We start from the raw sequence: 27338 nt of genomic DNA, 5'->3' as shown, positions 1-27338 counted from the left end.
CATCTCATTGAGGGTCTTCCTCTTTTTCGCTGACCCTCTACTTTACCAAGCATGATGTCCTTCTCCAGGGACTGGTCCCTCCTGATAACATGTCCAACGTATGTGAGACGAAGTCTTGCCATCCTTGCTTCTAAGGAGCATTATGGCTGTACTTCTTCCAAGCCGAACTACCTGGGTTGAAATCCAAGCTCCCTCACTTACTATCTATACGACCTCTGGCAAGCTATATAACTTCTCTGATCTCAGTCTCCACATCTGTAAAGTGGGAATAAGGAGACTACTCACTCCAAAGAGCTGCTTTTTGGGATTAATTAGATTAATTTTAAAAAATTTAGAACAATGCCTAGTACACAGTAAGCACCTGATGATACTGGCTACTTTCATTATTCTTGCACAAACTGAAAATAACTTTGGATATAGATCATAAATTACATTATTTATGCACTTTATAAAACATGGAACTTTAAGAATAAAGGACCCTAACATTTAATCGTTCTTGCTTTCTGATGAAATCATGTATTCATGTGTTAATAAGGAAAGAGAAAATTTAGTCAAGAAGGCCATCTTATCAAGGAGAGAGAACATTTAATCAAAAAGGCCGGCTTATCAAGGAAAGAGAGCGTTTAATCAAGAAGGTCAGCTTCTCATTAGGAGACAGAATGATAGAGTATGATAGTGCTGAGGCACCAATGGTATGGTCATTCATTTATTCACTTGGTCCACTCCTCTTTATGATATGATATTTTTAATTTAACTGTGAAACCAGACCCTAAAAAGAGAATTAAATATGGCTTATTATATAGTCTCATTTAAAATCCAATAAAAAAGATCATCAGACGGACCTGGAAATGACGTCAGTATGTCCAAACAAAAATGATGATCATTTCAACAGTGATTTACAGGACTGGTTATGGGCTGAAATGTTGACAGAGATACCAGATCTCACACGCCAGGAGGGGAAGAACCTGGATCCTCAGTTCAATACTATCCCTGTTCCTATAATGCCTGTCTAGCTCATAGTAGGTATTGAATAAATATTTGATGAATAAATGAATTCTTGGGCCACTGTTTTATATCAAACTAAATTAGAGCAGTTTCAACCAGAAAAAATAGAGACTGATTTAGAGACTGTCTGAAACAATGTGACATAGCTGTAACTAAATAATAGCTGCAGACAGGCATGCTCTGTCAAAAGATCAGAATTTTAAGAGCTCTAAGTGACAAGCCCTGGAAATGGTATCTAAATCCACTCAAAGGGAACAAATTTCAATGTCTTTTCTAGACTTTTCAGTTTTTTCCAGCTGTAATTGCCTTAAATACTAAGGGCAGTGATATCTGACTCAGCAAAGGTTTCCTACTTTGGTCTTCATAACCCCTCAGCCTGGTCTGAGGGAGGAGAACAGCTGTCTCCCAGGCGCTGCCCAAGACGGTGAGGGCATTTTTAATGGGGGATGTTATGCTAGCTGCCTTGAGGAGTCCCTTTATGGCAGGTTACTGGAAACCCTTTCCCAATCCAGGACATGGGGTCTTCCAAACCACACCCTTATGGAAGGGCTCTGCGGTTACCACAACCCTCCTTCGCCATCATCTGCTGCCCGTTTGCTCTCTGCAGCATTCCTTCCACCCCTCCCAGGCCTCCTGTCATCTGCAGACATGGGGAAAATAAGATGAAGCCCTTCCTTCTCAAAATTACTTAGAGATCCCCCCACCAAGACAGATACTACGTAAGAGGTCAATAACTCTATTTAAGGAGTTCACAATTTGTGACAAGCCCTATGTTAAGCATTGGTATTTTATACTTCTCACCTTGTTTAATTCTCATAACAGCCTTGTGTAGTGTGTAGACTATTATCATTTTATTGATGAAGACACTGTGGGTGGGAGAGGTTAAATGACTTGTTCCAGATGACAGAGCTAACAAGTGACAGAGCTGGGGTTCAAATCTAGACCAGTCTGACCCCATAGCCTTTCCCATATATAATGAAATATCCATTTGTGGTAGGGCCCAGGCAGGTGTATTTTGCATAAAGTGCTCCCAGCTCTTCTTCGGTATGAGAAATGTTCTTTGCTCAACTGATGCCCTGAGCACATGAATGGCTAGTAAGGGTTTGAAGGCAAACCATTTGTTCGGTGCATAAGAGTCAATTTGCTTTTCCTAGCCATCCAGAAAGATCATTGGCCCTGCTTAAAAATAAAAATCGGATTTTTTATATTAATTTTGACTTGTCAAAAGAAGCTGGACACTACCCTTCTTCTCTTTTTTCTTATCCACACCCCTTCAACATGCTATCTATCTATCTGTCTGTCTAACTTTCTATCTGTCTATCTGTCTGTCTAACTTTCTGTCTCTCTATCTATCATCTTTTCCATCTATCATCTATTTTTCTATCAATCTTCTATCTAATAGCATTGTATATATCCAGAATCCAGACTTTGGTCTCATTTCTTCCATTTCTGTGTGAACTTGGCGAGATCTGAGCCTGATTCTACATGAGAACTTTTGACTAGGTGATCTCAGATCCTTCTAGATTAAAACTCTGAATACAGCTAAGTCTACCTTTACACAGACAGAACCCATCAATGGTGTTTCTCTTCAAAAGAGCTTCATTGAAATAGAAGTATGAATTCAAACTGATGTCTGGAATCTTTGGAGAAAACCAATGGAAAAATAAATTGTGTAACACAACATAATAAATATACCAAATTGGTCTGATTAACAACTGGTAAGCATCCTGTTTTATAGCTATGAAAAGACAAATCCAGAATTTAGCTCCCTGTGAAATAATTATTTCGTTCCTTCCTGGAACCAGTTTTTATGTCCTGAGAAAAGACTTACAACTCACATAAGCAGCAGGAACAAATTAACTGCCAAGAGTTGTCTTCTTGGTGAGGCTGGTGATAGCCACGTTAAGATTATAAATCTGTTAGAAAGTGAGACATCACTGATTTGTTGTTTTGAAGATTTGAGGTATGAGATTCTCGTTCAACTACAAAAATGTTTTAAATGGGCTAGTTCATCTCATAAAATATAATTTGGCTTGAATGCCTGAAAAGGATCCAAATACACAGCAATCCCTTTTTCAACTATATTTCCTTCTTTGCATTGAGTATTATAAAAGTTTGGATAAGAATTGGAAATGACTAACATTGAGGAATAAAATCATCACTATATATGTGTGTGTATATATATATATATATGTATATAAAATTTGGAAGATAAAACATGCAGAATCTCCATAGAAGATGAGAATGTAAACTTAATTTTATGTGGAGTCTAGATTGAGCACCCTCCCATTTTAAGTAACTTCCCTTGTCAACTGTAACTCTTTCCTTTCTAAATGCATTAGCCTACTAATAAACTGAATGGAATTATATATGGGGTAAAAAGTTTGATGCTATCCATTCCCACTGGCTTATATATACTATTCTCTTCCTTCACTCAGTGAAACTTGAAGAAGAAGGTGTATTAACCTCCTTTGTCATTGTGTCAATCTTAAACAAAGGGGAATCTGTATAGCTCAGAACTGGGTTAATCTATATAGCCTTTTCCAGATATTTTAGTCATTGTATATATTTTTGTACAGTCAAACAGTTGTCTGTATATTGTTATTTGATTTGACCCAAACTACAAGAGCCAATCCAAATTTTGCATCAGGTCTCATGTATTCTCTGCATTTCTCATTATGATTTAAAAGCTGCCTTCTCTCTTTTTACACTGCCCCACTCAGGTGCTTGTGCTAGTTAAGGGCCTTTTTCCAGGCTCCCTTCATGGTTAAGAAGTTTTGATTTTGAAAATATCTGTCGTGTACCTTATTCACTCAGGTCTGCATTCTTGGCTATTTTAGCTGATAAAATTATTTCTACAATGAATGCTACCTGACAATGACTTAATCACTACAATGTCATAATTTTAACTTTAATTGAGTAGACAGGTATTAAGGTGTTAAAAGCTTACTAACTGTAGAAATTCATCATGCCATATTAAGGATAAGATGATTTTGGAGAGGAGGAGACTTTAATACTGCTCATATTCTTACATCATTTATAAAGAATGTCTTGGTGAATTAATAATTCAAGTCCATGGCCATGCTGGAAAAGTTAATGAAACATTTTGCAGGAATTTAGAAGCATGGCACCTCATTAGGGCAGCATGCTTGCTGTCATTCTGTCCATTCCCACTCCATTCCCAGTTGATGCCACCTTCAATGGCAGCAATATTTCAAATCCACATGCTTGTAGAAGCTCAGTATTTCCTCTTTCCATTGAATGGTAAGGAATAAACTCAGTTTAGAATTACAGTATCTTTAGTGCCAGATTTGGAGGCATTGCCAAAAGGATTGGGGGATTGAAATTCAAACTGTCCCAAACTTTCTGTAGCTCAGAAGTTACTTCAGGTCATGGAAGCTTCATAGGCACATCCAAACTCCCTGAAGGACCAGATTACTAGGCTAAGGGCTGAGAACCATGGTCTCAGGGGTCATCTAGTTCAATTGGCATAACATAGTTTATAAAGAAAATGTTCTACATTCTACTTTGGTGAATAGCATCTGGGGTCTGAAAAGCCTGTGAGTGGCCATGTAAGATACTCCACTGGTCCCACCCCATCTGGAGTAAGGGAGAATGAAGAAAACCAAAGACACAAGGGAAAAATTAGTCTGAAGGGCTAATGGACCACAACTACCACAGCCTCCACCAAACTGAGTCCAGCACAACTGGAGAGTCTCCAGCTACCACCATGGACTGCTCTGACAGAGATCACAGTAGAGGGTCCCCAACAGAGCTGGCGAAAAATGTATAACAAAATTCTAACTCACAAAAAAGGAACAGACTTACGGGCCTGACAGACTGGAGAAACACTGAGAGTATGGCTCCTGGACACCCTTTTAGCTCAGTAATGAAGTCACTCCTCAGGTTCAACCTTTAGCCAAAGATTAGACAGACCCATAAAACAAAATGAGACTAAAGGGGCACACCAGCCCAGGGACAAGAACTAGAAGGCAGGAGGGGACAGGAAAGCTGGTAATAGGGAACCCAAGGTCGAGAATGGAAAGTGTTGACATGTCTTGGGCTTGGCAACCAATGTCACAAAGCAACATGTGTACTAATTGTTTAATGAGAAACTAGTTGTTCTGTAAACTTTCATCTAAAACACAATTAAAAAAAAGAGAGAGAGAGAGAGACTAAATGGGTACACCAACCCAGAGGCAAGGACGAGAAAGCAAGAGGTAACAGGCAAGCTGGTGATGGGGAACGCAAGGTCAAGAAGGGGAGAATGTTGACAAATTGTGGGGTTGGCAGCCAATGTCACAAAAAAAATGTGTATTAATTGTTTGATGAGAAGCTAATTTGCTCTGTAAACCTTCATCTAAGCACAATAAAAAAAAAGTTTCTCCAGAGTTTTTGTTTATGAACCACTTCTACTTTTGATTTTGTCCTACTTCCTCCTGTGAACATTTCCAGCATTTGTTTTAAAACTCCAATTTCTTTTTGTTAAATATATTTCCCTTATATTTCCATTTGAAATTAGAAGCCTATGTTTTTAATGAAATCATAACTCAGTAAAATACAATGAATATATGATTTTATTTGCTCTAAGAGTTCAACAGTTGCTATTTTTTATATTCTAAATATCTGTAATCTTTGAACAAGTATTTGAACAAATATCTGAAGATAAATGATTGTTAGGGATATTTTCTTCTTAATATGCCATTTAAATGTTAATACATATTAATTTTGTTTTTTTTTATGAATTGACATTCCCAATATGTTTAATAATATTTAAATTTCATTCATTTATAATTTTTTTTTTTTTATCACTTCAGGTGGAGGAAGCCTTAGAAGCTGTCAAAAATGCTACAAATGAGCAAGACCTTGCAAATCGCTTTAAAGAGTTTGGAAAAGAGATGGTGAAACTTAACTATGTAGCGGCAAGGAGACAACAGGTAGGAAAGATTTATGAAATTCTAGAGTAGACAATGCTGAAGTACAAATAACTTTGTAGCTTTGTAGACCTGAACAACTGGTCAACTTGTGAGTGTAAAGACTTCTTCCTAACTGGACCAGTTCTGTTACCACTTCCTAACTGGCCCAGTAGCCTCAGGCTACTCTGTGCCTCGTGCTTACTTAGAGTAGGTCACAGGCCACCAGGTTCACTGGGAACCACCTTGCCAGCCTGACCACACTAACTTTCTGTCCACTGTGAGAACAGCACCCAAATCAAGTATCTCACTGTGGTGTGGGTGCTGTGGTCACTCTCTGAGTGACACCTTTGGCCATCACTTTCTATTGCCTAGCCCCGTGGATACCACCGCACATATGCACACTACGATGCACAGCACGTGCAGTGAAACTTTTATGAAATAGAAGTACAAACTATTAACAAAATGAAAGGGAAAGCAGGGGGATGGGAGAGAAAGAATAAGTGACCAAGTCAATGTGAGTCCATCTGATGAGGGCAGGGGACCTGGATAGGATCTTCTCCACCTACTCTTCTGCCTAGAGGTAGCACTCTCAATGTTAGCCAGCTCTATTTGTTCATTAGGTGCCATTAGAATTTTGTTCATGAGATATGTGTTCTCATTCTTTCTCCCTAGGGGAACAAAGAAAAAAAAAATCTGCAAGTGTGGAAGTCTTGGTTAAAATCTCTTTCATCCAACCTTTTGACTGTTCCCAGAAATCTTTGTCATTTTGGTCATTTCCTAGCAACTTTTTCTAAGGTTCCCTATGACCAACAGGAAAATTCTATTTAACAAATAGATGGTTTAGTTGTTTATTACTTATTGTCGAGGCATCTTGACAATCCTAGAGTGGAAATATACTGTGCTTGTCTTAGAATCACTTTGACCCACCAGTGAGAAGGTGTAATTCATTGCTGTCAGATCATCCATCTATCTTGTACCAAATGAACAAATAGGAATAGAACCCCAGTGGTCCAAAGATGCTTTACTGATGTCTTAAACCTGGACACAGATTCTCCCAGAGATACTCAGCTGATAATCCTACAGGGCTCTCAGAGCATAATGCTGCCTTCAACATCTCCAAAAACGATGCAAACATTTTTTAACAATACTCTTCAGAACTGAAAATGAAGAGACTCCAGTTGGTATTAGTTTGTTATCCCAAACTGAGAAAGTAAATCATCTTTGACCTATTATTTTTTATTCCCTAAACTCAATGATTAAGCTCCCATTAGAGGTAGCTTTTTATATATATATATTTTAATTTCTATTAAACCGTATTTTGAAAATGATAATGGAGTGGCATTGACAGGTTAAGCAAAAAACAAGTGTTTGGTTTCCCATGTTTGTAATTGTAATTGAGTATGGAGGCAAGCAGAACATCAGGAGACTAAAGTCTAGATTTTCTGTCTGCTGATAACTAGCTCTGTAATCCAGGCAAGCCACTTACTTTGTTGGAACCTCAGTTTCTGAATTCATTCAGCAATGTATATTGAGTGCCTATTGTAAGCACTCAATATTGAACAATATTATTAATACTACAGGTAAGTAAAACTTTGCTGAAGATAATTCAAAAACTATTGCAGCAGTACATTGGTAGGGAACTGCCAGAAATTCAAGTTGGATTCAGAAGAGGGCATGGAACAAGGGATATCATTGTTGATGTCAGATGGATGTTGGCTAAAAGCAGAGAATACCAGAAAGATGTTTACCTGTGTTTTATTGACTATGCAGAGGTATTCAACTGTGTGGATCATAACAAATTGTGAATAACATTGCGAAGAATGGGAATTCCAGAACACATAATTGTGCTTGTGTGGAACCTGTACATAGATCAAGAGGCATTCATTAGATCAGAAAAAGGGGACACTGTGTGGTTTAAAGTCAGCGAATGTGTGTGTCAGGGTTATATCCTTTCACCAAATTTATTCAGTCTGTAAGGTGAGCAAATAATCTGAGAAGCTGAACTGTATGAAGAAGAATGGGGCCTCAGGATTGGAAGAACACTCATTAACAACCTTTGATATGCAGATGACACAGCCTTGCTTGATGAAAGTGAAGAGGACTTGAAGCAGTTACTGATGAAGATCAAAGACCACAGTCTTCAGTATGGAGTACACCTCAACATAAAGAAAACAAAAATCCTCACAGTGGAACCAATAAACAACACCTTGCTAAACAAAGAAAAGATTGAAGTTGTTAAGGATTTCATTTTACTTAGATCCACAATCAATGCCCATGGAAGCAGCAGTCAAGAAATCAAGTGATGTATTGTATTTGGGCAAATCTGCTGCAAAGGACCTCTTTAAAGTGTTGAAAAACAAAGATGTCACTCTGAGGACTACGGCGCACCTAACCTAAGCCATGGTGTTTTCAATTGCCTCATATGCATGAAAAGGCTAGGAAAGGAAAAAGGAAGACCAAAGAAGAATCGATGCCTTTGAAGTATGGTTCTGGCGAAGAATTTTGAATATACCATGGACTGCCAGAAGCATGAAAAAGTCTATCTTAGAAGAAATACAGCCAGAATGCTCCTTGGAAGCGAGGATGGTGAGACTTTGCCTCATGTGCTTTGGACATGTTATCAGGAGGGACCAGTCCCTGAAGAACATCATACTTGGTAAAGTAGAGCATCATTGAAAAAGAGGAAGACCCTCAATAAGATGGATTGACACAATGGCTGCAATGATGGGCTCAAACATAGCAATGATTGTGAGGATGACAGAGGGCTGAACAGTGTTTTGTTATGTTGTACATAAGATCACTATGACTTAGAAGCGACTTGATGGCTCCTAACAACAATTATGTGCCAGCCACTGTGCTTGCGACTAAAGATCCACCAATGAGCAAGATAGATAGAGATCCCTGTTCTCATAAGAATACAATATTGGAGGGAGACACATATAAATAAGTACATACATTAAAATGTGATCGATATTAATGATAGAAGAAGAATAGCATGTTGTGGGAGCAGATAGAAGGGACAGAACTTAGCTTCAGGGGTTGGGTGGAGAGTGGGATCTAGGATGACATGCCAGATAAGTGGCTCACTGTCGAGTGGAAAGGTAGGGGGGAAGAGGGAAGCTCAGATGTTTCACATAGAAAGAACAGTATATGCAGAGTCCTGGCAGCCAGAGGGAGCACAAATGGGAGTAGATGGTTGCTGGAATTCAATCTGGTTCTAAGAGACTGTGATTCTAAGTTCTACTACAGATGCCTCCATGGGAAATTTCATGCATGTGATAGGTTTTGTGTTTTATTCCTACAGGAGCTGAAAGACCCTCACTGTCGGGATGAGATGGCAGCTGCTCGAGGTGCTCTCAAGAAGAATGCCACCATGCTGTACACGGCCTCCCAAGCGTTTCTCCGCCACCCAGATGTGGCTGCCACAAGAGCCAACCGAGATTATGTGTTCAAACAAGTCCAGGAAGCCATTGCTGGCATCTCCAATGCTGCTCAAGCTACCTCGCCCACTGATGAAGCCAAAGGCCACACGGGCATTGGTGAGCTGGCTGCGGCTCTGAATGAGTTTGATGTAAGTATCTGGGTGATGTACACAAAGTGGCATATGTTTGCAGTGAACAGAACTGTACTGGGATAGTGAAAGGCCAGCATGATAGGGTACATTGAATATTTTTGTTTTGTGTATTTTTTTTCCCTTCTTGGAGGCCTTTGATAATAAGATGGACTACACAATGTGTTTTGGTTATTAGTAGACCAAAATATTGGCAGATCCTAGTTTACTTGTCTTTAAAGGAACTAACAGTTATGTTCAAGAGAGTCTTACCCTATCCAAGTAGAAACCTTGCGTATGTTAACTTTCCATTGTTCATCATTTGGATGAACATCTTTATTATTAAAGGAATGAATCATATGGGCAGCGTAGGTGTAGGTTGCCCCTCTGTTTTGTCTCGGTTAGGAACTGTCCTCAATTTCTTCATTTAAATCAGTGACAAACAGACTCCTTGCCCTCTGGTACTGCATAGGATCACATCTTCCTTTCTTGGAGAGGCCTCTCTGGGTGATACAGGGCAGAGGCCTCAGCAGGTGGCGCCTCTGCTCATCCCAGGGATAATGAATGAGTGATCCACATTCTGCACTGCTAGTTGTGGGGTTTTGTCCCCATAGGAGCCATGGTGGTGCAGTGGTTAAAGTGCTCAACTACTAAGCAAAAGGTGGAGGCAAGGAGTAGGAGGATAGCTTGCTGTGCCTAGATTATAGTCTGGACATCAAAGTAAGTGAGAGGGACGTCATCAGCACCCCAGGATGACAGCTGTCACCTCACCTGTGACAGGATATGGGCCCACCTGTGAGAAGTCTGAATTCAGCTGAGGCCATCCTCTGCTCACTGAGAGCTTACATGTGTTGGTTACTGTGAGGGCTGCACAGACTGATAAATAATTTGTATCTCCTTTCAAGGGTTATATTTTCCTGAGGGGAGGGGAGGCACCTGGAATGTACTAAACACCATTTAACTGATAAAACACAAAGCTACAGGAATTCATAGAATTAAAAATAGGCTACTTAATGGCCATGGAGAAAGATGATGAGCTTGCTTTCAGATATTTTGATTGCATTTTTGGCAGGAGATGACTGTCTGGATGCTACAAAAAGAGTATCAGGAGCAAAGCATTGATTTTCAAAGGTGTGAATATGCATTATGTAATTGAGGAATAATTATAACACATTATATTCAGATAGTTCTTCACAGTTTTCATAGGGCTCTGACATCCTTCCCTATATTTTTAGTTGAAAAATATATATCTCGAACTCAGACCATGTATTATTTCCTAAGTTTTTTTATAAAGATTCAATGTGATGATAAATTTAAAGCACTTACCACAGAAATTAGGGCTTAATAATGCATAACTATATTCACAAAATTTCAGGAGACAACGAAATCTTTTAGAACTAATAAAAGAGTCAGTAAGGTTAATAATTATAAACTAAACATACGAAAGTCACTAGATTTCTATATCTAAGAAGAAATTAGAATTATGGGAAAAAGGATCCCATTCACGAAAGAAAATAAAAATAATTTACCGGCTTTATTTCATTGTTTAACATTATTTTATGTCTTTATATTTGTTACAAATAAATCTAACATAAATGTAGAAGACCTAAAAAAAGAAATTATGTAACTCTGTACAGGGACAAGTTTTACTCTTTGATAAGTGGTATTATGATCCTGGATAGGGAAACTGTTAATATTAACCCTGTCAATTTTTATTATATTCAGACAATTATTCTGAGAGGTTTCTTTTGGAACTTGACAGAGTGATGATAAAGATTTTTCTGGAATACAGAATGCGTCAGACCATATCTCAAGGAAAAGTAAATGAGCGTGTTATACACTCAGAGACTAACACAGTATAATGCCACATTAATTCTAAAAGTGCATTAGAACAAAAAATGACTCATCAATTAAACAGAATAGAAAATTAGAAAACCATCTCAAATGCAAACGTTTATATGAAAAGGTGCTTTTTAAAATTAGTTAAAAAATGATATATTATTTAGTTAAATTTTGAGACAATTGCATTCTAATAATTATAATTTATTTTATAGTCAGAGTAGTAAAAAATAAGACATAAATGAAGAAACAATAATAGAGCAGAACTATAGCATATGGATAACTCCCTGGAATGACAGTCCAGACCTTTCCGCTGCTGCCACCTTCTGCCCAAGAGTACGATGACTCCAGCTTCCCAGTCTGCATCTAGGCCATTTTCATCAGAAGGAGCTTCTGTCCCTGTGAATTTAACAGCTGAGGCATCACTATAGTGTTACAAAAGGCTTTGGATTCATAAAATCAAACTTAAGGCCATGTAAGGAGAACCTATTAGCGAAGTATGTCAACATGTTAACCTTGGCACTTTTCTTCTACTATCATCATATCTTCTCATGCTGGACAAATAAGGCTTTGGGAGATGAACACATGAATATAACTGTCAAAAGTGTTTTTATAAAATATAATCTTTTTAACAAAGCCCAATATATAAACGAAGTAATATTTTATTATATATATGTACATATATATATATGTGCATACATATACACGTATATATCCGTTCTCAAACTTTATAAATTGAAAGAAGTATTATCTAATGTTTAAAATTTTATTTTTCAGAAGTTGAAAAGAATCAACATGTGAAGCTGTCTGAAGTAGAAATTTCAAAGATACAGTAGTTCCATTTGATGTGATTTTCTAAAAATTGTTATTTAGTAAGTGCAATTTAACTTAGCTATTTTCTCAAAAGTAGTAATGTTAGTAGAATATTATTGAATATTACAACATATATGGTAATTAACCAGTTATAGGCTTTCCATCTTTTCTGACATAAGGATGCATACACAGTCCTTAATAATAGTTAAAATTCTGTCATTAAAGAATATCTTTTTTTAAACTTTATAACAGAATTATAAATTCCTTTTCTACAGTTACAGGATGAATAATTTTTTTTTTTTTTTTTATTTTCTGGGCATATTCAATTAAAAATGATTTAGAATTCATAGACATATGTCTTGAGCAATAAATGCTCTTCTCAGACATTAGATGCATTAATGGTACATTGCGTGAAAAACTCACTCAGACTTCTGTGATTTACTCTTCTGGCAACATCTCTTCCTGTTGCTTAGTTTAGTGGCTTGCCAGTATAATTAATATTTAAATAAGCACAATGTCTTTGAGATTCTGAAGTGAAAGGAACCATAAACATACAAAATATATTTTTATAGTCAGCGTAGATAATATGCCTGAAGTTGAATTTGAAACTTATTTCATATTCACAGTTATGAGTGTGTCCAAACCAGTTTTATGGAGGATAAGGTGTAGAAATCGCTTAGAGTTTAATAGTTGATTAAGGATAAGGTAAAGATTCCCAAAACCATACCTGCTACCTTCAAGTCGATTCCGACACATAGTGACCCTATAGGACAGAGTAGAACTGCCTCACAGGGTTTCCAAAGCTGTAAATCTTTATGGAAGCAGACTGCCATATCCTTCTCCCAAGGAGTGGCTGGTGGGTTCCAACCACCAACCTTTCAGTTAGCAGCTGAGCGCTTAACCATTGTGCCATTAGGGTGCCTAAGTAAAAGATGAGTATTTTTATATTCACTTATCTAAATTATAGGTTTGATTTTTATAGGGGTAGTTATAATTGTGACTCAGTGCTTGATGACCTATTTTCTGGCACTATTCTCTTGCCTACATGATGCAGTGATTTGTGAAGCAGAAGAATGGTGAAAAAAAGTATTTTAAAAACTTGAAACTGTCAAGAGAGTCTCTAATGATACAAATGCAAAAAGGAAAATGATTGCAAATCAATGGAAAAATCAGCCTCTGTTTAAAATGTGGTAGCTTGAGGTGGTAATTATATGTAGTGAAACTATCTCCTAAGGAATACTGAGAAGACAAAAAAAAAAAGAAAAGTAAGGACTTTTCAGAAGTAAATCATATTATAAAGTCGATTTTAACTGCCAGAAAACTTTTAAGAGTAGGAGGAGAGAGGAAACTTCAAAGGTGTTCCTACAGATTTTTTTTTTTTTTTTAATTTCATTAAAGAGAAGAGAGTGTCTTGTTTTGAAATCTTTTTATTTTGCAGACTTCTTTTGTAGATTAAGGTATTTGAAAAATTCAAATTGACACCATTCGTGATCCTATCTTTAAATTCTATAGCTATTTCCTTTTGGTTTTTTAATATCAAACAATAAAAATTACCTCTCATTCCTCTTTTAAGCTTTCATCTGCCTTTGTTTTCTTCTTGTCTTACTTGCCCTGGGAATTTGCTTAAGTAGTAATTTTCTTTTTCTTGCACATTCAGTTGATCCTCCACTTGTTCCATTCTTCCGTCTACGGAAAATGTATTCCCATTCTACAACCTGATGGTGTAGTGGTTAAGAGATATGGCTGCAAACCAAAAGGTTTGGCAGTTCAAATCCACCAGCCGCTCCTCGGAAACCCTGTGGGGCCATTCTGTTCTGCTCTATAGGGTCGCTGTGAGTTGGAATGGACTCAACAACACAGAACAACATTCTAGAACCTAATACTAATAGTGAAGCATTAGGCCGCCATATTTACCGTATTCTCAGATTTTCACTCTCTTTTCTTTTTGTAACAGAGCTTTTTAAAGAAGTAGATTCTAGTCTTTGCTTCTGTTTCTTGGCTCTGCTCTTTCCTATCTCAGCTTTGTCATCTAATTTCTGCTCCTGTTCCTCCTCTGTGACCCTCTGCCTGAGGTCTCCAGGGACCTCTTGCTCATGAAATCCATGTGCTTTTACTTTCTAGTTCTCAGCTGGAAGGGGATGGACATTTAATAGTATTTACCATTCTTCCTCTTTGTATTACCTCTGTTATCACTTGGAAGATTTAAATATCTACATTTGAAAAATAAGACAATCTGCTCTCAGCCACAATGAGCCGAAATGTCTCCGTGACGTATCAACTCTACATAAGCTACTCTTCCTGTTTTTCTTAACTTCCTAATTTTTCATACCTCTCCTTCTTAGGTTTTCTCCCTAAATATATTTTTACTTTGTTATTCTTTTTTTATTCTATTTCTGATCTGATTGTCTCTTAAACCAGTAAAACCAGTTACTGTTCAACGGTTCATTTAGCAGTCAAATGCATAAACCATTTGCATCACCCAGGGACTCCTGTAAGCCTCTTGTTGATCTGGTATTCAGTGGATGGAAACGTCAGAATGTGAGTATAAGGCGTAATGGGACCTCTGCAATACAGGCTGGGGATAACAGAAAGAGATTAGGACTGGCAAGATGGAGAGATCTGGGCTAACTGCAGTGATGAGTGAATCGTCTTGCGGTGAGAAGTTCCATGCTCCAGTGGTCACTCTCCAAAGCTTATCCCAACTGTGAGCTTTTCTCAGATGCACACAGATATCCCAGGAGCTCCAGTCCAGTGGATGAGGTTTAGCAGCAGGAGTTCAGTTGTCATTTCGCAGCAGGATCCCAATGCATGTCTAGGGTATACAGAAGAGGTTTCTGGACATCTGAGAGTATTAATAACCTGAGACTGGGGTTTGGGGATCTGGGGATGGAATACAGTTCCAATGGGGAACTGGAGTGCTATATGGATAAATTAAGTCATAGGCTCAAATGCATAACTTTAGAAGTCTGAAAAAGCCAGCATTTTCTTTTTGTGCCCCCATTCCAAATATCACTCTTAGACTTTTTGAATAGTGTGATAAGTTATTTCTTCTTCTAGTTACTAGGACCAGATTGATGCTCCCTGAGAAGCTCTGGTCCCTTAAGGGAGTTCTGGCTGGCACAGGGACTCTTGAAGGGTTTATTGACCTGTGGTCTCTGCAACATTGGGGAAGGAGGAATGCCTTCTTGGAGAAGCAGATTTTCACATAGTATCTTCTCTGTTCTAATCTTTCCTCTTGCTGTGGCCATTGATATAGTGATTTATCAAGCAGGCCTATATCCAGCCTCATTTCCTTGGCATTCCATAAAGTCATTCAGACTACAGACACCTGGGCACCACCATGTTTGGTTAAGAAGATTGTAAGTTTCTTGTATCTTAGATTGCATTAAAATGGAGTTGGAGAGAGGAGAGGGGAGGGCCTTATAAAAATGCTGTGAACACAAAGGTGAGGAAAATGCAGGATGTAGCAAAAGTATTCTAAACCAATTCGCAAGATGGAGACCAAATGCATACAAAAGAAAGCCAGTAAGCAAATCCAGAACCATTTAACTTTGGGAAAGCAATCGCAGATTCCTAGTTCAGCTACTAAAAAGATGGAACAGGCAAACTCAGGAAATTTCTGCCTATCTAATCATGCCAATTTTTTGTTGTTGTTGAATGGCTGGCATGCGTACAGTTAATTTTCTCTTTCTGTTTTTCTTTAATACTTTTATTAATACTTCTTAATAATTATCTCTGGTGTATGTTTATGGAAGGAGCCCTGCTGGTGCAATGGTTAAGTGCTCAGCTGCTAACCGAAAGGTTGGAGGTTCAAACCTACCAGCTGCTCTGAAGGAGAAAGATGTGGCAGTCAGCTTCTGTAAAGGTTACAGCCTTGGAAACCCTGTGGGGCAGTTCTGCTCTGTGCTATAGGGTCACTATGAGTCTGAATTGGCTCAATACCGACAGGTTTGGTTTTGGGTTTTATATGTTTATAAAATGGTTCCCGTTTAATTGTGGGTTGGAAGCAGTCTGGGATATTGGAAAAAGTCCAGGACTTGGATTCAGGTGTCTGGCTACTATTCCAAGCTCGGCAGATACCTAAGTATGTGTGACTGTAAAAACAGCATGGGGGTGGTGTCTGACCTCTTCTAACTTCACAAGCGGGGAGGAGAATCAAGATCAACAGCCCAAGGCTGATTCCTATGAGGCAGAGGTCAGACATGCCTCCTCTCTCCGCTGTCTTTACCAATTCTGACACCAACTGTCCCTCCCACACACTCTCTCCTTCTCTGCTGGGTTCAATAATTTATTGCAACAGCCAGACAGAACTCACAGACCATACTCATGATTATGGGGCTTATTAGGGAAGTAACAAGTTACAATTCAGGCTCAGGAACACTCATGATACAGTTCTTCCATCAGGACAGCCTCTTCTCAGCTGTGCTTGCAGGAACGCCTCTCCCTGGCCCTAGGCCTCTGCCCAAAGGCACTCAGCTTTCTCTCTCCATGGGCTGGGAAGCCCACTGCACCATCCCTTGCTGCCAGGTCTCTGCTGCTAGGTCTTTCCTGCCACTGCTTCTCACCGTCTTTAGGGTTATAGCTGGCTCTTTTTCGGTCTCCTGCTTCCAGGAGCTTCTCAGCGCAGGGATTCCAGGTCCAAAGGATGTGCTGGCTCTTGGCTGTTTTTCCTTGGTGGTGGTGGGATTCTCCTTTCTTTCCTGCCTCTGGGGTGGCTCATTTCAAGCCCAGTGGGATGGCAAAACAAACCAATCCCCTTGGTGGACCACGATTACAGTATCTGCACAGTTCTGCTCAATCACTTGGGTGAGAGTTACAAGACCATGGCTAGAAAGGCCACACAGAAGGGATCCATGGCACCGCAGTGACTCTGGGTTATTCAGAGAACTTCAGCAGGCCTTGGGTTTTATATCTCTTAGAAAAAAGTTTAGCCACAGGATAGCTTAAGATCATTCTTTGAGAGCTTACTGTGTGCCAGGCAAGGTTATAAAAATGAAGGAGCGCAATGTGTAATGGAGGAAATGCCTAATAAACAGCTTTAGTTACTGCACTGCATACATTCTGTGGTATATATTTACATATATATAAAACAAAAACAAAAACAATTGCCATTGAGTCGACTCGGACTCATGGCGACCCCATTTGTGTCAGAGTAGAACTGTGATCCGTAAGGTTTTCAGTGGCTGATCTTTCAGAAGTAGGTCATCAGGCCTTTCTTTTTTTTTTAATTTAACAATATTTTATTGATGCTTTTCTTCCAAGGTGAGTCTGGGTAGTAGTATGCACTTAACTCAGTCCCAGGGAGGTGGGAGTGGATTGTGGAGGGTGGTGAAATCATAGAATTCCTGGAGGAGAGTGGTGCTTGAGCCAAGTATAAAGGATAAGTAGTAATTAACTTGATAAAGTGTGATAATTAACCTGATAAAGTGTGAATGAGAGTGTTTCTCAGGCAGAAAGAACATCACTGCATACAGATGTTGGATATGTAGAGAGTGCATACAGTATTCAGTTCTAAAGCCCAGAGGCGGGGGGTGAGGCAGATCCTGGAGAGCCTTGTAGGCCTTTCAAGGGACTTGGCTTCATTTTGAAGCCGTTAGGAAGCTGCTGGCAGATCTAAGCAGACTAATGGCCCAGTTAAGTTTGTGTTTCTAAAGATCGCTCTGGCTGCAGGGTGGAGATGAGTTTGAATGCGGCAAAGCAAGTAGGCAGGCAGGGCGACTGATGAGGGTAGAATGATGAGTGTCTGAAGTGTGTTGCTGAAGTAAGAAGGGGAAGAAGTACACCAGATGAACCACATCAAGGGAGTAGAATCACCAGGACTTGAGGGCTGTACTTTCTCTAGTTATATATTGAAACAGGTAATGCGTTATGGAGTTAGCTTTAGTCAGTCCACACGACCAAACATTTTTATAATTCTAATTGTGAAATCTTGAGAACTTTCAGTCCTTTGTGAGAAATTTGATTTTTTTTTTCATGCTATAACTCTCTTGCATTGATGTTTTTTGTGGCTCTTAATTCACATACATACCCACCAGTATAACTATTAAATACCTAGTAATTTATGCAGATACCATATATTTTAAACATCCATAAACCAAATTCTACAACATATAGAAATTCTCTCATTTATTGTATGCTTAATTGAGCCACTGCTATGTACTTAGCATGCTCATTTGACTTAATTTAAAACAACAACAACAACAATAAACCTTTTAGATACACTTTTTAAAAATTGGAGACAGATTTTCCCAACTGGTAAGCTGTATCAGTAACGGGGGGTTAGTTGGGCCCAGCAGTTTTCAGCTGTTCACTGTATCTTCCCCCATAGAGTGCCTCTGAATTTAGCTGCTCTTTTTACACTGGCAAATTGAACTCATCTGGGTCGGCTCTGGAAACCGTGGTGGCATAGTGGTTAAGAGCTATCTATGTCTGCCGACTAAAAGGTTGGCAGTTTGAATCCTTGGAAACTCTGTGGGGCAGTTCTGCTCTGTCCTATAGGGTTGCTGTAAGTTGGAATCGACTTGATGGCAACGGGTTTGGGTTTTTTTGCGGGGGGTGGGGGTTGGGGAGGAACCTGACTCCAGGACAGCTAACAACAACAAATAGCCTTTTAATGCTTTCTAGCTCGAAACAAGCGCTAATGTTACAGAATTCTTTATCATACACTGACATCTGGTGGCCAAAGTGAACATTGACAAACACGCCAGTGGGCTCTTATATACCTGCAAACATATAGCGTCATTTAACTACATACTAAGGGTCCACAATCAAGGAATGTAAATACAGACAGTGTGTGGTCTGCCTTCAGAGAGTTTTTAGAGTGCTTATGGTGTCCGTTTGTGCACTAATGCTATACAATGAAAATCCCATTGATCTTTTTTACAGGTGTTTGTAGCCCTGAGAAAGTGGTAAAAACAGATGCAGATGCAGATGGGTTTGTAGGAAGAGAAGAGCAAGGAAGGGTGGAGAGCTGAGGGTGTTCTTCTGGCAAGGTATGGGGCCAGGTCAGCCAACATCTGGGACAACATATCCTTCCCTGCTTCCTGAGCCACATACATCCCTTTCCAGACCTATGTATCCACTATCATCATTTATTATCCAGAAATCTTATTCTGGAGAATTGACACCTCCCATATCTTTTTTTTTTTTTCTTCCAAATGACTTTAACGTTCTAAGATGTTATAAACCCAGGAATATTTCCTGATAGTATCATTTACCTTTCTATTGTGTATTTTATAATTGCTCCAAGGCAATAGCCCAAAACAATTTAATTTTCTCTTCTACATTTCAATCATTGAATATGGAGCTAAAAAAAAACATTGGGCAAATAAGAGAATGTGATTTGAAATACTATTTTTGAAAATTGCAATTCAAATCCTTGTTTGCCTCCCTATCAATGTTTAATCAATCTTATTATATTTCAGATCTCATTTTATTCCTTTAACAGTGGGAAATATAAGAATCTGTATATATATTTCCAATTAGAATAATTTTTTGAGACTATTTGACAGATTCTTTGAGTATGAATTCACCTTTATTTCAAATAATTAGTACTAAATTTAACAGTGAATACTGACGTGATTGATTATGGTGTTCTAAACTGTCTAAACATGTGATGGCAAGTATAATTTCGATCATTTATTTATGAGTCATACGTTAAAATTTGGAAACCAAATAACTCCTTTTATCTTGTGAGCTATTACTGATGAAATGTGTGTTTTATTTAAAATGTTTAACTCTTTAGTCTTACTTTCTTTCATGATTTTTTATATTAGTGGACATTACTTATCCCTCCAGGATTAGCTTCTCCTTCTTATGTGCTTCCCATGGTGCAGTACTGGGCATGTACTAGGTAGTAAGTTAAGTGTTCTAAGACACAATTTGATTCAGTGGTTACTGCTGAAGAAAACACATACACACTCACACTCATCGACACACACGTACAAATAACAACTCCTGCCCATCCCCCTAAAAATACTAATTTGTATTTATCTTCAGTCAAATTTCTTAACATACTTCCTGAACTTCTTCTCCAGCAGCATATTCTGGAATTTTAACCATAACCTCTTAAGTCTCATTGCTCAGTTCCCCAAATATTCTTTGATATGCTCTTTTGTTCTGATGGCCTGAATTCATTGAACAATATAGCTACAGGGAAATGGTTGCACACTGATGCACACGTGGCCATAAACTTGGCAAGAAACCAAGCTATCTGAGCGCATAACTGAGTCCAGTGCTTGTCTTCTTGGCCACACTAGGTATACTAGACAACAACAGGACTGTGTTGTTGTTTGTATTTGCCATGGATTTGACTCATGGCCACCCCGTGTGTGCAGAGTAGAGCTGTGCTCCATAGGGTTTTCAAGGCTGTGACCTTTTGGAAGAAGATCACGAGGCCTGTCTACAGAGGGGCCTCTGGGTGAGTTTGAGCCAGCAAGCTTTTGGTGAGTAGTCTAGCGCTTAACTGTTGGGGCCACCCGGTGGACAATTAGATGGCATAGTGTGGCAAATGAAACAAACTAGTGTTTCAATCCTAGCATGTTACTCTTCCCTCTACACCTCTGCTTCTTCAGCTATGAAATGGGGTAATAATACTTACTCCTCAGGATTGTGATGATAATTTTGTGTGGTGGTTTTTCATAACACATGTTTGCTGTTGTTGTTGGTTGCTGTCAAGTTGATTCTGACTCTTGGTGACCCCACGCGTTACAGAGTAGAACTTCTCCATAGGGTTTTCTGGCCTGAAGTCTTTATGGAAGAGGTTCACCAGACCTATCTTCTATGCTACTGCTGGGTGAGTTTGAACTGCCAAGCTTTAGGTCAAGCATAAACCATTTGTACCATCTACGGACATTTTTAGAACATGGTAGACTCTCATAAATGCTAGTTAGCTTTTTCTCCTAGCGCTGTTAATAGAGGTGTCAGCTGGAGTACCTTCCCTGTAAATTCAATATTGAAATTATTCTCTAGAAAAGCCTTAGGGAAAAGCTCCTGATTGAAAAGTTGTTAATGCTTGATAATAGCTATAGATGGAATAATGCCATCTGCTACCCCAAGGCCATATCCACAGATGCACAACAGACTCCCAAGAAGATCTGATCAAAGCATAAAGCAATCTTGAGAGACAGGCAATTCTATATGACGGGGGAATCCCAAGCACCGATGAATTACCACTGGTGCAAGGATGATTCTTAAATCCTCTTAAAGTGAGGATTTAGTGGTAACATTAAGAATGTAAGCTTTTCCATGGACTTATTAGGGAATTCTTATTTCCATACCAGCTCTAATGAGGTGAGATGCTACGTTAGCTGTTGTTCTTTTAACAACGAGAACAATTCCGACTAATGGCAACGCCACGCGCAATGGAACAAAACACTGCCTGGTTCTACACCGTCTCTAAGATTAGTTGGGATTGGACTGTTGTGATCCGTAGGGTTTTCACTGGCTGATTTTCAGAGTAGGTTGCCAGGTCTTCTTTCCTAGTCTATCTTAGTCTGGAAGCTCCATAAAATCTGTTCAGCATCATGGCAACACATAAGCCTGCACTGACAGATGGGTGGTGGCTGTGCATGGGGTGCTTTGGCCGCAAATACAACCCGGGTCTCCCACAAGGAAGGCGAGAATTATACCACTGAACTAGCACTGCTCCAGAAAGCTACCTTTAGTTTACATTAAATGTCAGGTTTATTCTGGTTTGAGGTCTTTGAAGATTGCTCATAGTACCCCTTGAAGAAGAGGGGCAACTGGCAGAAAGGAGTAGACGTACAGAGTGAAAGTTATCATTACTTTTTTTTTCCAACAACATATTCTGCCATAATGGTGTCTTTTCAGCACAGTTAATCAGCAAGCTTTTATGCTTGTTTGAAAGAAAAGGAAAAAGAAAATGGAGTGAAATGACATAGTGGTAAATCCTACATTACATTGATTTTCAGCTTTTCCATCTCTTAGATTCTCTTAAAAATGTTCAGGATTAAGATGTTCGGTTGTCATGTGGTGTGGGACTTCCTTATGTTCTGGAATGAGGAGAGACCCTTATTCCCTAGATCAGACCATCTGCCTGCAAGTCAGAGGGAGTTTCTAATACCAGGATGGCTCAGAGAATTATGATCACTAACACTAAAAGATCCCTCGTAGCCATTTGGTCCAAATAACACAGTTTACAAATGCAGAAACTGATTTCCAGAGAGCTCAAACACTTTACTCAAGATCGCATGAATAATTATTGTCAGAGTCAGTGGCGTCGCTAGAGTTGGTGTCAGCCAGTGTGGTAACTCATGGTCTCACCACTGCCCCCCCCCCCACGCTGTTGTTGTTGTTAGATGCTGTTGAGGCGGTTCTGACTCATAACGACCCCATGTACAACAAAACAAAACACTGCGCAGTCTTGCTCCACCCTCACAATTACTGTTACGATTGTGCCCATTGTTGCAGCCACTGTGTCAAACCATCTCATTGAGGGTCTTTCTCTTTTTCGCTGACCCTCTACCTTACAAAGCATGATGTTCTTCTCCAGGGACTGGTCCCCCCGATAGCATGTCCAAAGTATGTGAGACAAAATCTCACCATCCTTACTTCTAAGGAGCATTCTGGCTGTACTTCTTCCAAGATATATTTATTCATTCTTCTGGCAGTCCATGGTATGTTCAATATTCGTCACCAGTGTCATGATTTAAAGTCGTCAATTCTCCTTCGGTCTTCCTTATTCATTGTCCAGCTTTCACATGCATATGAGGTGATTGAAAATACCATGGCATGGATCAGGCACACCTTAGTCCTCAAAGTGACATCCTTGCTTTTCAACACTTCAGATTTGCCCAAAGCAATATGTCGTTTGATTTATTCACTGCTACTTCCATGGGCCTTGATTGTGGATCCAGGTCACATGAAATTCTTGACAACTTCAATGTTTTCTCCATTTATCATGATGTTGCATATTGGTCCAGTTGTGAGGATTTTTGTTTTCTCTATATTGAGGCACAATCCATACTGAAGGCCGTAGCCTTTGACCTTCTTCAGTAAATACTTCAAGTTCTCTTTACTTTCAGCAAGCAAGGTTGTGTCATCTGCATAACACAGGTTGTTAATGAGTCTTCCTCCAATCCTGATGCCCTGTTCTTCTTCATCTATGGGTTAGCATACAGACTGAATAAGTAAGGTAAAAGGATACAACCCTGATGTATAGCTATCCTGACTTTAAGCCACGCAGTATCCCCTTGTTCTTTTTGAACGACTGCCTTTTGTTCATGTACAGGTTCCTGAATAATTACCTCAATATTGTAGCTAAAACATCAGAAAATTTGACAAAATCAGTGACTGTACAAACACTGGCAGCAACGAAAACAACAGGCATGCTTGTAGCACATGCAGACAAAAACACATGATTCAAAGCGTCTTTGTAATTGAGTAATAATGGCAGCACTGACTGGAGCACATTAGAAGATGCAGAAAGTAAATCAGCATAGAGCTTTTTAGCCTTGTAGGTTTATTGATACCTGTAAGCTGGGCATATGAAAGGTTATTTTTTGTTGTTATAACTAACTACAAGGATATTTTTATAAAAATTAATAAGTTTCTGCTGAAACACTGCACAAAAATTTTATAGACAATGATTTTGATGTCACCCCCTATGGACAGCCTCACCTGGTACGGTCCGCACCCCCTGCACACCCCTGGTTAGAGAGAAGGTAAGAATACAGCCTTTCAGTTTCAGTGGCCTTGCCAATAAAAGGTTTAGGGGATGTTATTTCCTCACAATCTCTATCAGTCCCCTACAAATCTTAAAAATAATCACTCAATCTAAGTAAAAGATGTGTTTGCTATGCAACCAAGGCAGGTCCTGCCTCACTTCCAAACAGATTGTCTCCCTTAAGCCTGTGCGATGAAGAAATTCTGCAGCGGACCCTGCTTGCTTCCCAGGTCCCTGCTTTAGCAGATCCTGTGGAACAACCAGAGCCATATTATAGGTGCACCTGTTTCAAAATATATTACTGCAATCTTCTATAACCTTGGACACCCTTCTTAAGCTTATTCTGAACACTGACGACCAACTTAGTATCATTTTCTTTCTCTTTTTTTCTCTCAGTTTTGCCATCTGTTTAAAAAGTTACAACATAATCCTTTACAATTACGAACTACGTGTATATAGTTTGTCTGTATGAATATAAGAGGCTCAGCTCTTCCCTTCTGTCTATTATTTCTTTTCCTTTTGTCTTCCTTAGTACATTTGATAACTTTATTTCTCCCAAGGAAAATATATATTATTGAGGATCCAAATGAATTTATGGTTGGGAGGTCTGAACTGCAGCGACCCCTAAGATAATTTCCATGCCTAGCAAATCTGACTAGATTTGTCCTGAAGTTAAGGATGTTCTTTGCCTGAAAACAAGTACATGCTTCAGTCTTCTCAGGTGGTGAACTGGAGATCCATGTCACTATGTGGAATATTTGATTTGGAATAGATGATCTAGTAATTTTTAAATTCTACATTTCATAGCACATACTTGTGTTTGGCACGGTGCTTAAGCATGGAAACATCACCGATCAGAAAAAAAGTTTTTCCACAGAACATTTTTATTTACAGAGGCCTGTCATGGGTTTAAAGAGAGATGACATTTGTGGAGATCTGAAGTGAAGGAAGATCTCTTAGGGTGGAAAAGATCACATACCTGATCTGCCACCAACCCCTGGAGTATGCCAGCCCTTTTGCTGGTGGATACATGCTCTTTTTAAATTTCCAGATTCTCTCAGGCCCACATACCAGGATCACTTTTGAAATAGGGAGCTGCAAAATAAACCAAAGGTGTCACAAGGCAAAGGCAGACTTATTAAACATTTCAGCACCTAAGAAAATTGTGGCACCTTACTTATTCTGGCAGTAGGTACATATGAAGAAACAAATTTCTAATGAAAACACCCAACAAATCTGAATGATTTCCTATTATTTTTGTGCTTCATTATTATCTTAATGATTAAAAATAGTATGTATAATTTTATTATACATACATTTATATATATACCAGAGCACCAAAATATTTATGATTTTTCTTTGGGTTGTGGAGATTATGAATATTCTTTTTCTATTTTTCTTATTTTGCAGATTTCCTCTCATTAACATTCTTTATTTTTTTAAATATTTTTATTTGAAAAAATAAAACGTTTTCAGAAATATTACAATTATAAAAAATATTAGAAAGATCACCTACATGCCCTTTACCTAAATTCACGTATTGTTAGTATTTTACCCAATTTGCTTTGGCATTGGAGCATGTTTGCACACATGTTCTCTTTTTCCCTATTAAACTGAAACACACATTCCTTAATTCTTTTTTTTATAATGAATGAAATCAACTTTATTTTACACACACACACAAATAGCAGAGAATCTTTTCCTAAGTGTTTCTCCAGAATTCTTTGTCCAGAAAGAATTCCAGATTTATAAAAATGTTGACGCTAGCATGCCTATAAGTTCACTGGTTTTGCCTAGTTCAGAGAATTAATTTAATGGAAGCCTCTACATGCACCCAAATCTCTCCAAATAATGATGTTAGTAGATCGTTTGAAGCAACCAGAATGAAACTTTATGCCCCTTCAACTAGATGTTTAAATAAAGTAATCACTATTGGGTCAGAATCGACTCCATGGCAATGGATTTGGTTTGGTTTTAGCCTAAATTTGATTAATCCATACTCACATGGTCTCAACTGTGGTGCAGAAAAATGTGAAATAGAATTAAGTTGGTTCCTGGTGGAATGTGATAAAGTATTGAAGATTGTCTTATGTATTTTATAAACCTCTATTTAAGAGACATTGTTTAGAAATGGAAAGTGATTTCCCATTAGGTCAGTGTAAACAATGGGAACTCATCACATTTTAAAGATGTGGCACTATGTGTTTTATCCCTGGTGAAAAGAAAGAGCAAGAGAGCTGCATAATCCCTGCATTTCTGTAGCTAATTTACTACGATCCTTTTTTTCTTCCCTCTGTAGGCCCAGTAGAACTTCACACTTGGTAAAGGTATTTGAGGCTCTCCAGTGTCACCTACCATTAGATTGGAAGTCCCCACTCAAGTATCCCTGGCAGGTGGATGTGTACCTTTGCAGGACATTATTTGGGGGGAGTTATTGGGGAAGGGGTTCCTGTTTTATTTTTTGAATGCTGTAATTGCTAACAGAAAAAGTTCCTTCTCACACTGAAATTTTGAAAGTAAATTATCAAGGCACCTTACCTGTCCCCTGTATTTATTATAATTGTAGTTACAAGTCTTGTTCGTTAATGAGGCTATAAAGTCCTTGACTGGAAAGTCCATTGCAGTCTCCACTGTTATATATGATAACCATTTGCCTTTGTGTCCATTGATTCTGATACATGGTGCACCCCCATGTGAGTCAGAGTAGAACTGTGTTCCATAGGGTTTTCAATGGCTGACTTTTTGGAAGTAGATTGCCAGGCCTTTCTTCTGAGATACCTCTAGGTAGACTTGAACCTTCAACCTCTTGATTAGCAGCCGAGCATGTTAGCCATTTTCATGCCCAGGGACTCCTTACGCATGATAGGTAGCTAATAAATATGTTTTCAGTAGTCGAATGTCAGGTTTTCATTCTCACCATGACAAAATGGTATATTACGTGGTCCCCTTTCACTTGTCCGTCCTCCTCCCTCCCATTTTCTCACGTAGACCCTAGAGTTATCTTTCTAAAAATCAGAGGCTTCCAGGCCTCCCTTATGCTCTGCTTACACAAGGGAGTTCAAACTTCTTTCCAGAGTTCAAACTCATTGCAAATAGATGGGGTGGTTTTTAGGGGCATGACCTCAGAGGAGCTCACCATTCCCTGTGTGGCTTTTATGCGGGACTGCCTTCATTTGGCTCCAGCCTTTCTCAGTGCTTCAGGGGGGGTCCCTAACCTTTCATTTCCCCATGTGTAACACAGGGCTAATGCAGCCTTCTAGTTTTGTTGTAAGAATGACATAAAATCATCCACAAACTTTGCAGTGACTGTCAGAGTAAATACTAAAAAAATGTCGTCTGTGGTGCTGCTGAGAAATGGATGATCTTCTATTATCTCTTTCTACTTAAAAAAAAAAAAAAAAAACACCTTTTTTCCCCCTTGATTTATTTCTGTTTGGAAAAATGATTTAAATGCGCCACTTTGGTTAAAAATTAAGGATATTAAGTCTCAAGATTTCTTTCTTTTTTTTTTTTTTTTTAATATTTTATT

The 27338-nt window shown here is 38.8% G+C and overlaps 1 protein-coding gene across 6 annotated transcripts in view; it reads left to right on the top strand.

Moving 5' to 3' along the window:
- Positions 1–27338, top strand: part of CTNNA2 (catenin alpha 2) — a 1267087-nt gene that overhangs the window by 403106 nt on the left and 836643 nt on the right. For all 6 annotated transcript variants that reach the window (XM_004369147.1, XM_004369146.1, XM_012555844.1 and 3 more), the window contains 2 exons: positions 5823–5942; positions 9226–9492. In XM_004369147.1, the coding sequence (XP_004369204.1) occupies positions 5823–5942; positions 9226–9492 (387 nt within the window). The remainder of the gene's footprint in view (positions 1–5822; positions 5943–9225; positions 9493–27338) is intronic.

This window comes from Trichechus manatus, unplaced genomic scaffold, assembly GCF_000243295.1.
Source record: "Trichechus manatus latirostris isolate Lorelei unplaced genomic scaffold, TriManLat1.0 scaffold00004, whole genome shotgun sequence".
NCBI classification, from domain to species: domain Eukaryota; kingdom Metazoa; phylum Chordata; class Mammalia; order Sirenia; family Trichechidae; genus Trichechus; species Trichechus manatus.
This window is presented reverse-complemented; position numbering and strand designations above follow the sequence as displayed.